At 34.4% G+C, this 12337-nt stretch overlaps 1 protein-coding gene across 1 annotated transcript; it reads left to right on the top strand.

Moving 5' to 3' along the window:
• Positions 1–5686: 5686 nt before the first annotated feature.
• On the top strand, positions 5687–11582 carry LOC132616531 (transcription factor bHLH18-like). The gene is made up of 3 exons (XM_060331000.1): positions 5687–6046; positions 10031–10420; positions 11487–11582. The coding sequence occupies exons 1-3, from the start codon at positions 5687–5689 to the stop codon at positions 11580–11582; spliced, it is 846 nt and encodes a 281-aa protein (XP_060186983.1).
• Positions 11583–12337: the final 755 nt, after the last annotated feature.

Below are 12337 nucleotides of genomic sequence, written 5' to 3'. Positions count from 1 at the left end.
TACTGTGTTTGTATTTTGGGCTATTAATTTGGCTGAAAATTATTGATCCTTCCTCCGCTATTTAATTATTTTTGAGATTCTAATTTAATAACTGGTATAATATATATTATGTAAAGACAATAAATAATTAATATGTAGAAGAATAAAGATTTTGCAAAATTTGTTTTGTAATTAATTTAACGATTCCAAACCCGAAAATGAAACGATGAAGAACATTTAAAATTTTTGATAAAGTAATGCTCGTAATGTTGAAAATAAAAGTAGCGTCAATAATAATAGTGAAAAATAAAGTATTTAGCTTGTCAATAAATTTAGACGCCCGAGTGAATAAAATTAAATAAAGGAGGGACAAAATTGGGTGTCAACATCACTAACATGATTTTCAGGTTGATATCTGGAGTATGGTACTCCATTATCATTAATGGAACCAGAAGAGGATTCTTCACTTCTACTCAAGGATTGAAGCAAGGAGATCTTTTATCTCCCTCTCTATTTATCCTAGCCGCAGAAGTGTTGACAAGACAACTCAATAATCTCTACAACGATAGCAGATTCACTCCTTTCTCTATGAACAAGAAGGGACCGCAAATCAATCACCTTGCCTATGCAGATGATAAAGTTATCTTCTGTGGAGGCAAAACTAGATCCATCAAAGAAGTCATGAAAGTGATTCATCAATATGAGAAAAGCTCTGGCCAGAAAGTTAATGGGGACAAGATCTTTTTTGTCACAGCTCCCAAAACGGCCAACTACAGGATCAATAGAATGAGACGGGCTACTGGATTTCTGGAAAAGCAATTTCCTTTTAACTACTTAGGCTGTCCTATTTATATTGGTTGTAGGAAAATTGAATATTTTGATGGTCTTGTAACAAAGATTGTTAATAGGTTAAGTGGTTGGCATGGAAAATTACTTTCTTACGGAGGAAAACTAACTCTTATTAAACATGTTTTGCAGGCTATTCCAGTATACACACTTGCTGCTATGGACCCTCCAAAAGCAACTTTCAAGCTTATTGAAAAACATCTACAAAGATTTTTCTGGGGTTCAACATCTGAAAAAACCAAACACCATTAGAGCTCTTGGGAGAACCTGTGCAAAACCAAATAGGAAGGTAGTATTGGGATTAAAAGATTACATGAGATCAGTGATACCTTTGCCACCAAAAGATGGTAGAATTTCAGAACCAGTCAATCCACATGGGCTAAATTCCTGTATTTTAAGTAGTGTTCTACTATACATCCTGTTGCTAGGAAAAGAGCATATGGACAGTCCCATACTTGGAGGAAAATGATGAACATCAAACTTCAAGTAGAGGACAACATTGTCTGGAAAATCAACAATGGAGAATGCAATTTTTGGTGGGATAACTGGATGGGAAATGGAGCTTTAGCTCTTCAATGGCCCAATGCTCCTAAATCCAAAAAGATCACCGTGAAGAATTTCCTAGAAGGAAATACTTGGAACGAGAGGAAACTTGGTACTTTGCTACCTGATAACATTGTCAGGAAAATTCTTAATATCTCCGTGGGCAATCCTGATAAACAAGATTATGCAATTTGGAATTCTTCCACGGATGGTAATTTCGATAATCATAGTGCTTGGCAGATAATAAGAGCTAATTTCCCTGCAATGAATTTCATCAATCAGGTTTGGAATGAGAAGATTCCTTTCAAAATATCCTTTCTTTCATGGAGGATGTTAAGAAGGAAGCTTCATTTTGATGATATACTCTGTAAATTCAAAAAACAACATGTTAGTCAATTACTACCTACGTGTAAATGTTTCACTAATCCTAACTGCGAAACTTTGGAACATTTTTTTGTACAGGGACAATTGGCAGTACAGATATGGAATTACTTTGGAGCTCCTCTAGGCATCAAAGTTACAAATCAAAATCCAAAGAGCAACTTGCAGACTTGGTGGAATATGAGAGCTATCAATGGCATCCACAAAATGATACTTAAAATCACTCCAATTGTAATTTGCTGGGCGCTATGGAAAAGCTTCTGCTCCTACAAATATGGGGATCAGCGCAAACCTGTCCAAAGCAAAATATTTTTTCAGATTAACTGGACCTTGCAAAGGGTAATGGCCTATGCTTTTCCAAAGATCAAGTTTCCGCCTCTATGGACACAACTATGCAGTGCAGTGGAAAGTATGAAGCCAAAAATTATTTGCAAGTCAGTTCTATGGAAGAAACCAGAGCCTGGATGGGTCAAGATCAATACCGACGGAAGTTTTTTTGCCCAAAGTGGAAAAGCGGGAATAGGAGGGGTAATCAGGGATTATCTTGGCTCCTTAATTATCGCCTTCTCCGCCCCATCGAGATGCGAAAGCAACAACTTGGCAGAAGCCAGTGCTGCATTATTCGGTGTAAAATGGTGCATGGAAAATGGTTTCAATCAGTTCCTTCTTGAACTTGATTCTCTTCTGATTGTTAATATGATCGAACAGAACGACCTCGGAAATTCCAAACTCAGAGAGACTCTAAGCTCCCTATATACTCTACTGAATCATGCTAACTTCCAGGTCACACATTGTTTTAGAGAGGCCAATCAAGTGGCGGATGACTTAGCTAAACATGGTGCAAATCTGAACGAACCTATGCTACTGACTGATCATAGATTTTTGCCTAGAATCATTCGTGGTGCTTACCACTTGGATGCTTGTCAGTTGCCTAGTTTGAGAATAAGGTATGACAAAGCTAACTTCTTTGTCAATTGATCATGTATTTTGATTCTAGTTTAAGGGAATATTTCATCCTGATCACTATGTAATTTCCCTTAAACTGATTAGAGGTCAGGCCAAGCCCCCCTCTTTTTTTTGTAAGCTCCCTTCAGTGAAATATCAGGCACCTGGCCCTTTGTGATTGAAAAAAAAAAGTCTCCTTGCAAAATTGTCATTCTTCTGCAAAATCATGAAAATAATTATATAGTATTTTCTTTACGTTGGTTAGCTTCTCTTATCATTCATTGCTATAAATAATTTAAAATTTTTGAAGAGCGAAAAATAATAATTGAGTGACACATACATGCACAATAGATGAAATTGTAGAAGATGCATAACTATATGCCCAAAAGTAGAAGCCAGGGTACTATTAAACTTCAAAGCGTAAATTAGTGATAATAAGTAGGGTAAATAGAAAGGAATAAACTCTATGTTGATTAGGGGTGTACAAAGTAAATCGACAAACCGCACCAAACCGATATACCGAGTCAAACCGAGAAAAAAACCCGACTAGTGGTTTGGTTTGACTTGGTTTGGTGTTGAGAAAAAAAACTCGATCATAATTGGTTTGGTTTGGTTTTAACTAAAAAAAAGTCAAACCGAACCAAACCAACCTGATATTACATGTATTCAATTTTTAAAATATTTAATACATAAAAATATTTATTTGTAATGGAATTTATAAATATTTCTTTTATTTTTTTGTAGTTTTTTTAATCTATTATCATATTATTCAAGCTTAAACTTAGAATTTTGAATGTCAATAGGTTTTATATCCTATGGATATTTGTAATTCAAATAAGGTTCAAACCAAAACCAGCTCAACACTAATGCTAACAAAAGAAATTCAATTTACCACTAGGAATGACAATAATGTTGGATATCTATTCTTTAGTTTTGCATAATTAGTTTAGAGAGTGAAAATACAGAACCAGGGGCGGAGCTACCTGGTCCCGAGGGGTGTCAAGCGACACCCCTTCGCCGGAAAATTACGTTGTATAGGTATGTGAAATTCTGATTTTATACATATATGTATTACTATTGACACCTCTTGTAATAAGTTGAGGACTTAGCCGAGTGGTTGAGGGGTGTCAGAGGTTTAGGCTAACAAGGTTGCGTGTTCGATCCTAGTTGGCGACATGGTTATTTTTTTTGACTTCAGTCATTGGCCTTTTTTTTAAAAAAAAATAAAATAAAATTTGACACCCCTTAATAAAATTCCTGGCTCCGCCACTGTACATAACTTAAGTTTTTTTGCTTTGTCATGTAATTAATACTTATTAGCCGTGCTTATTTTAGCATGACTTAGTAGTTTTATATTATAGTCATTTTCTTTATGGCTTGTTAATTAGCAATATTTAGTTTAACCGATTTTATTAGTTTTGGTTGAATATTTTAATACAATGTCATCACTCTTCTCACATTTTGTGTTATTTTCTTAAGAAACACCTTAATTATATAGTTGTATCTTACTAGGACAGAAATATTTGAAGTAAAAGTTATATGTATTGTATCAAGACTATTCCGAAAAAAGAAAAAAAATCCGAAAAACCCGAGAAAACCGAATAACCCGAGGTTGAAAAACCCGAATTTTATTGGTTTGGTTTGGTGTATAAATTTAAAAACCCGAAGCGATTTGTTTGATTTGGTGTTTAAAAAATCCGAACCAACCCGGTTCATGTACACCCCTAATGTTGATATCTAAGTAATGCACAACATAAAGAAACAACGGCAAAGTAATGGGCAGTTGAAACAGATAAATTTTAGCAGTTTACCATTGATTTTTAATAGAGAAATGTGTGGGCATAGGAATAGGTGTGAGTTAATTCAGCAATTACCAAGGAGAGAGAAAAGTTGAATTTTACACTTTAAAAGGAAACGTCTTAGGAGAGAGGGAAGTTAGGTTTTTTTGTTTTTTTTTGTTTTTTTTTAAACGTTTCAGTAACAATGAAGGAGAGAGAACGTAAAATTTTGAGACCACTATTTGTAAAAGGCAACGTTTTGAAACATTGGAGACAACTATTTTGAGAGGTTATGTCTAATCATTATTTTTATTAATTAATTTAAACAATTTAAAAATGAGATAAAAAGCAAAACTTTGAGAATAAAGATAAATAGATATAGATTCTCAAGAGTTTCTAGTTGAGACTGTGCATATGCAGCTAATTAATACAATATTTGTAATGCAACACAGCCATTTTCTTTGATATACTGAGTTAGGCCATCCCCTGCTCAGGTGTTATTTTAAGTGTTGGTGTGAAAAGCCAGATGCTACTGGGAACTTTAAATAAATAAATAAAAGAGTTTCTAGTTGTTCATGTCAGCATCATCATCAGCCTTCCATTAATTTATAATATGGGAATGGGAAATGTCAACAAAAATGACGCAACCAGTTTATTTCAACTCAAGATAGGTACACTGATGTTGGTATCCATGTAAAATTTATATTGTCTCCGTCCAAATTTTTGGGATATTGCTTAACCGGATACGTATCGGAGTTTAAGGGAAAAAAAAAATTTAGACATTCGTATGACTATAAATCATTTTATTAACGTTAAAGTAAAAAAAATTAGAGTTAAAATATTTTTAAATATAAAAAAATATCATTTTTGAGATGGATTAAAAAAGTGTCACATAAACCGAAACAAACATAGTAATAAACAAACCAATAAAAAAATGTCCTTGTCTTTCATCCCTCAACTCTCTCATCCAATCAGCATGTAGAGCAAGGAAATATTTGCTTGAACTTCTAGTTGTTAACATAATACCTCCACGCCTCCCATAAGAAAGACTGCTGGTCACACGTTGACTCTCTTAGTCCATATAAGAAGAAGACCATTTATACATCTTTAATTGGAAAAAAGATTGTACAGCTCAAAAATTCTAAGTGTTCCTTTTCTCTTGACAATCTTGTGTAAACTAGCCATGGAAAATGCAAGGTTCAATAATAACATAGATGGTGAAGAAGCACCATTTGAATTTACGAATTTTCCCTAATCAAAATCCAAGCAGTTCTTCATCATTACTGGAAATTCCTAAAAGTACTGCTTTGTCTTCTCCTTCTTCTACTTCAACTAATTCTTCTTCTTCATCACAGAATATTATTTCTTTTGGAAGTCAAGACTCTAATTTTCTAGAGGATGAAGATTATGACAAAGTCATTACCAGCAGCATATCTTCATCAATATCAGTGACTAAGAGGATATGTAGAAGTCCTTTGCAATCTCAAGATCATCTTTTGGCTGAAAGGAAACGCAGAGAAAGGTTTTCCCAACTTTTTGCTGTCTTGGCCAAAACTATACCTGGCCTCAAGAAGGTAAATTTATAATTTCAAATTTCTCTTTATAAATTGCTACAAGGTTTAAACAAAGTATTTCTATATGTGATACTTCTTCAATGTATTTATTGAAATATGTGTAAATTTATACTAAATATGTCACACCCCTACCAGGAGTATGACGGGCTCCGACCCGTAGGCCGGGAACCACCTGACTTATCCGTTACTTTGAACATTATAAACCATAACTCAAAGAACACCTGCACACAGAAAAGGCCCAACATAGGAATATCCGATCATTCAGCACATATGTACATATGCGGACCGACAAGGTCGCCACAACACAGCGTATATCATAAAGCCGGCAAGGCTAACAGTAAAGTATCAAGAACTCAAAATAAGGCCGACAAACCAATATATTATACCATAATATGAACCGGTGGAGCTACAAAACATCTAACTGTACACACACGTCTACGAGCCTCTACATAGAACACAAATGATCATAAGGACAATACCAAATAGAATGCCGCTCCGAAGTAAGTGGAGTGCTCCTGAGAATTCGCTGATAGGACACTTACGGGTCAGATCCGTCTCCCTGCCTACCTGCGGGCATGAGCGCAGAGTCCACAAGAAGGGACGTCAGTACGAATGATGTACTGAGTATGTAAGGCAAGAATAACAACATAATATAGACATGAATGGTAACATGGAATAAAATAGATAACCTGTACATCTGGATGCCTCATAAGGCGGATGCCATGCATGCTTAGCCTTTAAACAAAACATTTCTATACATATACATAGTACCATGCCCGGCCACTAAGGCTCGGTGTCATATATATAGTATCATGTCTTGCCATTAAGGCTCGGTGTCATATATATAGTATCATGCTCGTCCATTAAGGCTCGGTGTTATCATCATTAGCCCGTGTCCGGGGCAATATCATAACATCCCACTGTAGTAGTGTGCACATCTACGTGCCATGCCCGGCCGACTATAGCGCGGCGCGGTGTGAGAAAATACATACATATATATAAAGCATGCATGAGAGCCAAATAAAAGCTATAAATACATCGGAGGGACGTAAGGTCGGCAACCTCCGATTATATTATGGAATAATCATTATCGCTCTATCTCGCCTTGAAGGAACAATTATTATAAGGCGAGTTCAGCAAGAAATGAATAAAAATCAAGAAAATCACGAAAATAACTCAACATTTTCATAATCACATTGAAATCATAAGCTTGGGAATTTTAAACATGAAATCATCATCATCGTCGTAATCATCATAGAAACAGTCTCATCTTTAGCATCGTCATTAACATTGTAAAAACATGTCCGTTGTTGTTGTCATAAAAGCTTATAGAATCATAAATATTTGACTCGAAAAATAGGGACATTTTGGAAAACATTTATGGATTATCAAGAAAGAAGTCATGCCTTTGAATCATGAACTCTATGAATCATGAATCTCTAGCTTTTGAGAATAAGGACATTTTAGGAAACATGTATGGGTTCACAACAAAGGAATCATGCCTTTGGAAAGAAAGGGTCTAGCCTTAACATACATGTTCAACCTCCAGTTATCCACACTTATTCGTCCGAATTCGTGAGTCTACATTTAAGAGGATTCACACAATCGTTAGACTCATCGTTATATGCTTGTCTTAGTCCTTCAAATAAATCCATTTATAATCTGCCGAAATTCGGGCAGCACCTCCCCTGTTTATATGCCTAGCCCGAAATCACAATCTAATAACCAACAACAACAACAACAACAACAATACCAACATCACAACAATAGTATCAACACCAATAGGCTCCATAAAACATTCCATATGATGTTTTCCAAGTTTCTCAACTATTCAACTTATTATACGACTATTTAATAACTTTATCTCCATAAATAAACTAAAATTAATATTAATAAGTAGAGATTCATACCTTATTCTTGCTAGAGCATCAATATCTTCAGTGTTTACTTTGAATCCAAGCCAATTACAACGCAAGACAAAACTATAATGGGGACTACACGTTGTCCGGACCTTGATTAATACGCCGTAACTTGAAATTTACTCAAAATCCTCATCTTTTATGTGATCTAAGAGCTCTTTTGCTTGCTGAATTTTCTGGAAATTTTTAGAAGATTATGATGGAGAAAAATGAGGTTTTTAACCCTTTTATAGTGGCTAAAAGTCTGTAGCAGCACTGTAGCAGCCCTGTAGCAGTGTTGTTTCTGCTCTGTCTGCCTAAATTGTAACGTTCATATTTCTCTACTCCGATGTCTTATCGATGAGCGGTTTGTTGCGTTAGAAACTAGACTCGGCGAACTTTATTTTAAGCTTTTGAAACACCTTAAAACTCCTAATATACTAGGAGATATGCCCCTCCAAAATTGACTAAAAATTTGCCCAAAATCCTGCCGCCATTTCTCAAATTTTCGTCAAACTTATTTTCTTCAATTTGCTTGATCTCGAAATCTTCCGAAACTCTCCATACATGATATTTATCATTTATTATACATGATAATGGCCATGTTCTTGTGTTTCAAAATAGTCTTTCGCGATTACGACTTACGAGATCGTAATTCATCCTTTACTTCATTGTTACATACTTCTCATGGCTTGTACATTCCAAAACATCATGGGACGTCTCCGATACTCCATTACTACGGTGATGTACGTGGCATGCTCATGCTCTGAAAGTGTGGGGTGTAACAAAATAGATATCACATGAATCATAAAGCGAGAACTTATAGATTAATATTCTTGTAGCGGAAGATAGGAACTGATTGAACCACACCTGGAATTACTTATCAGTAGAGGGGTCAATATGGACTGGCCCAGCCCAACCCAATCCACCCTAAAGGGCCAAAGAATTAAATGGGCTAGGACAGACTGACCCTTTTAATTGAAGGGCCTGCAAAATGACAGCCCAACCCAGCCCTAAGCGGGCCGCGGGCTAGGACGGGCCAGCCCTTTAAGTTATTTCGTCTTCCGAAATAACATTTTCTAAGTGATTTTTGGTACAATTTGAACATAAAACTTTTGCAATATGAAATAGAATCTTCTACCACTCATTCTTGCGCAAATTCATATCATAGAAGAAAAAAAATTAAGAAAACAAATATAAATTATTATTCTTGATCACTAATTCAGATCACGTTCAAAAGAAATTAAACATAATATAAATTCTAAGACTAAAAAGTATTACTCTAGTTTCTAATTTACTACCCAGTAGTAAGGACATTCTTTTTTTCTCTTACTTTTTATCTTTTTGTTTAATTTACTTGTATTTTTTAAGAAATTAATTAATTTATTATTCTTTTCTGACTTCAAGAGCTGACCTCAGCCCAACCTTTGAGGCCGGCGGGTCAAGAGAGGCTAGGCTTTTGAGCCTTACTTCTATATAGGCCAAAGAAATCCCAGCCTAACCCTACTTAAATAAAGGGTTGGATTGGGCCGGCTTCGCTGTCGAAGCCCATATTGACAGCTCTACTTGTCAGTAGTAGTTCTAACATCATATTAGACAAACCCCTCTACCATGAGAAGAGAGCCTAGAAAATACTGAATTCTATCTTTGATAATAGATTTAATCATACATTGGACGTAGGTGTAGTACTTATCTAGGAAAAAATAGGTTAAAAACAATTACTAAAATTGTTGTATTTCTTTTTAGAGCACCCCTATATATGAACGGACTGTAATTTCACTTGAATTTGGTGTCCATTGATATTGTTATGATGGTAATCAAATTGTGAATAATCATGGTCTTCTGATAGTGTATATATCTTAGAACTCGTGATGATTTATGTTATTTCATGTTCTTAATTAGTACTAATATGAAATCCATGTTTTGATATTTGGGAAGTTGCTCCAAGCTTATTACTTTTGAGAAAATTATTGGAGAGATGAGCTGTTTCCTTTATTTTTCACTACTTTGCCTCTTCTTTAATTTTCTTCAATGACATAATAATGAACGCAAAAGTAACAACAAATTAAATTTATTGTTTGATCAGTTGGACAAAGCTTCAATTCTTGAAGATGCTATCAAGTACATAGGAGAACTTCAAGAACGTGTTAGGGCTTTAGAGGAAGGTGCAGCTGGGACAAACAGAAACAGAAATTCAATTGGCACAGCACAAAAACAATATTCTTTGGCAACTACATCACATGATGACAACTCTTTTCTCACTAAGAATGTTGATGAATCCAAACCTGGGATTAATGATATAAAGGTTCAAATTATGGATAAGAACGTACTCATAGGAATCCATTGCAGCAAGCAAATGAGGAGTAGCTTCTCAATAATTGCTGGAATAATGGAGAAGCTACATCTTACTATTCACCACATTAGAGTTACCCCAACCAGTCATACTTCTCTTCATTATATCTCCATTCTTGCCGAGGTAATTTCTAATTCTTTAATTTATTTTTGAAGCTAGATTATTTTTGAGTTCTTCAAACTGACAAGGTGAGCTTGTCATTATTTTGTGGTTATGTAAAAACCGATTCTAATTATAACCTGGTAGGGAAGAAAATGGTTTTCTATTTACATTTTTTATTTCTAATAAAACTTCAAAGTTTTCATTTTTGTCAATTTTTCTTTTTATTTTTTGGGGGTCAAAGAGAAACTAGTTATTTCTTTTGTTTCAATTTATGTGGCACTTTCGCTTACCAAAAGTTAAGTTGACTAATTTTTTAAGCGAAATTGGATTATATCAACGTACCTCAATATTTTAAAATTAAATATAGATTCAAATACTATATGAAAAATATTATTATAAGTTGCAATTATTCTCATATCAATATAATGAAATTTTTTATTTTAAAATGTTGATCAATGCTAATTTACATAGTTTGAATTTACATAAATTGGGACAGAGGGAGTAAATATAGGTGCTCTAGTGAAACCCTAATGACACAGTAATGGGCCAAAACTTTACAGGTACTAGTAGATATATGTCTATAATAAAGTAGTTCCTGTAAATATGTTAGAAGTAAAAGGAGAAGGAACTAGTACATTAAAAAAAGCTACGAGTATTAAACTTAATCTTCTTGAATCCTTCTTTAGCTTCTTGAATCCTTCTTAAAAAAAAAAAAAAAAAAACTACGAGCATTAAAAAATCAATTTCTAAGACTATGCCTAATCATCGGATTCTCCAACTGACGTATCAACAACTTGCAGTCATGTAGAATAACAGTATCAGTAGGATTTTCATTTTTTAATAAATTGAAAATCTCTGTGGAATCCATCTCAATTTCTAGAGGGACAAGTTGTTTTTGAAGGGTCAGTGTTTAATTTTTAAAATCCTTTTTTTTGTGGAGGATGCCATTTGATTGTCATCCTAGTGAACCCGGAAACTCATAAGACGTGTAAATGGTATATATAGTTATCATTAATACTCAAATGTCTTTGCTAAAGTCTTGTCAAGCATCAAATGAATCTTCTAATACTCACACTCATTGTTGCAGATTGATCAGAATGTTGATACTAAAGTGCAGGATGTTGAAAAGGCATTCGAGTTAGCTCTTCTAAGGACAGCAAATATGACAGACCAGGCAGACTAAGTTAGAAGAACCCTTTGATTGAATTCATGCTTTGTACTATCAATATGGACAACTTTTTCAAAAACATTCTCTTTTTGAGCCAAGAATCGTTGTTCTATTGACATATTGTTTAGCAATAAAACTCATTTGAGCCATTATTTGTTCATCGAGCTTTTGAGACCAATATTATTTTCAAGAATTAATTAATACATGTTAAAGGAAAATATTTTATCGATAGACTATTAATACATGCCTTTTATATTGCTTTAAGTTGCTTGTTCTTGTCGCTAGTACTATTTGATTGCTTCTTTTACTATGTTAGTTATCATATTATCTTGTTGCTATTACTGCTTATGCCGAGGTCTATCGGAAACAACCTCTCACCCGTCAAAAGGTTGAGATAAGGTCTGCGTACACTTTACCCTCCCCAAACCCCACCTGGTGAGACTATACCGGGCATGTTGTTGTTGTTGTAGACTCTATGAATCTCGATAATATCTCTTGTTCTCTCTTGTTTTCTCTTATTATGAAAATAGCTTGTAACACCCCTATTTATAATAGTAAGAAACCTACTTTAACTCAAAACAAGAAAATATATTACTATACTAATTTGACTATAAAACCTAACTGGACATGGATTAAAATATCAAATCCTAACCAATTTTAGTTACAATTTTGAATTATTATTTCCAACACATGTAATGTTCCAAGTTCAACTATCAAGGTATTATTCGTTTCGGCCTCCTTTGAGTCATCTCAAGGCTTTTGGATCTCAC

Source organism: Lycium barbarum, chromosome 1, assembly GCF_019175385.1.
Source record: "Lycium barbarum isolate Lr01 chromosome 1, ASM1917538v2, whole genome shotgun sequence".
Lineage (NCBI taxonomy): Eukaryota > Viridiplantae > Streptophyta > Magnoliopsida > Solanales > Solanaceae > Lycium > Lycium barbarum.
The sequence above is the reverse complement of the archived record's forward strand: the minus strand, read 5'-3'. Positions and strand labels throughout refer to the sequence as shown.

Bases quoted from the DNA above. Each gene is read 5' to 3' on its own strand.
- LOC132616531 (XM_060331000.1), top strand. From the start codon at position 5,687: ATGGTGAAGAAGCACCATTTGAATTTACGAATTTTCCCTAATCAAAAT. The intron at 6,047-10,030 runs GTAAATTTATAA...TTGTTTGATCAG, and splicing joins CTATACCTGGCCTCAAGAAG to TTGGACAAAGCTTCAATTCT. The intron at 10,421-11,486 runs GTAATTTCTAAT...TCATTGTTGCAG, and splicing joins ATATCTCCATTCTTGCCGAG to ATTGATCAGAATGTTGATAC.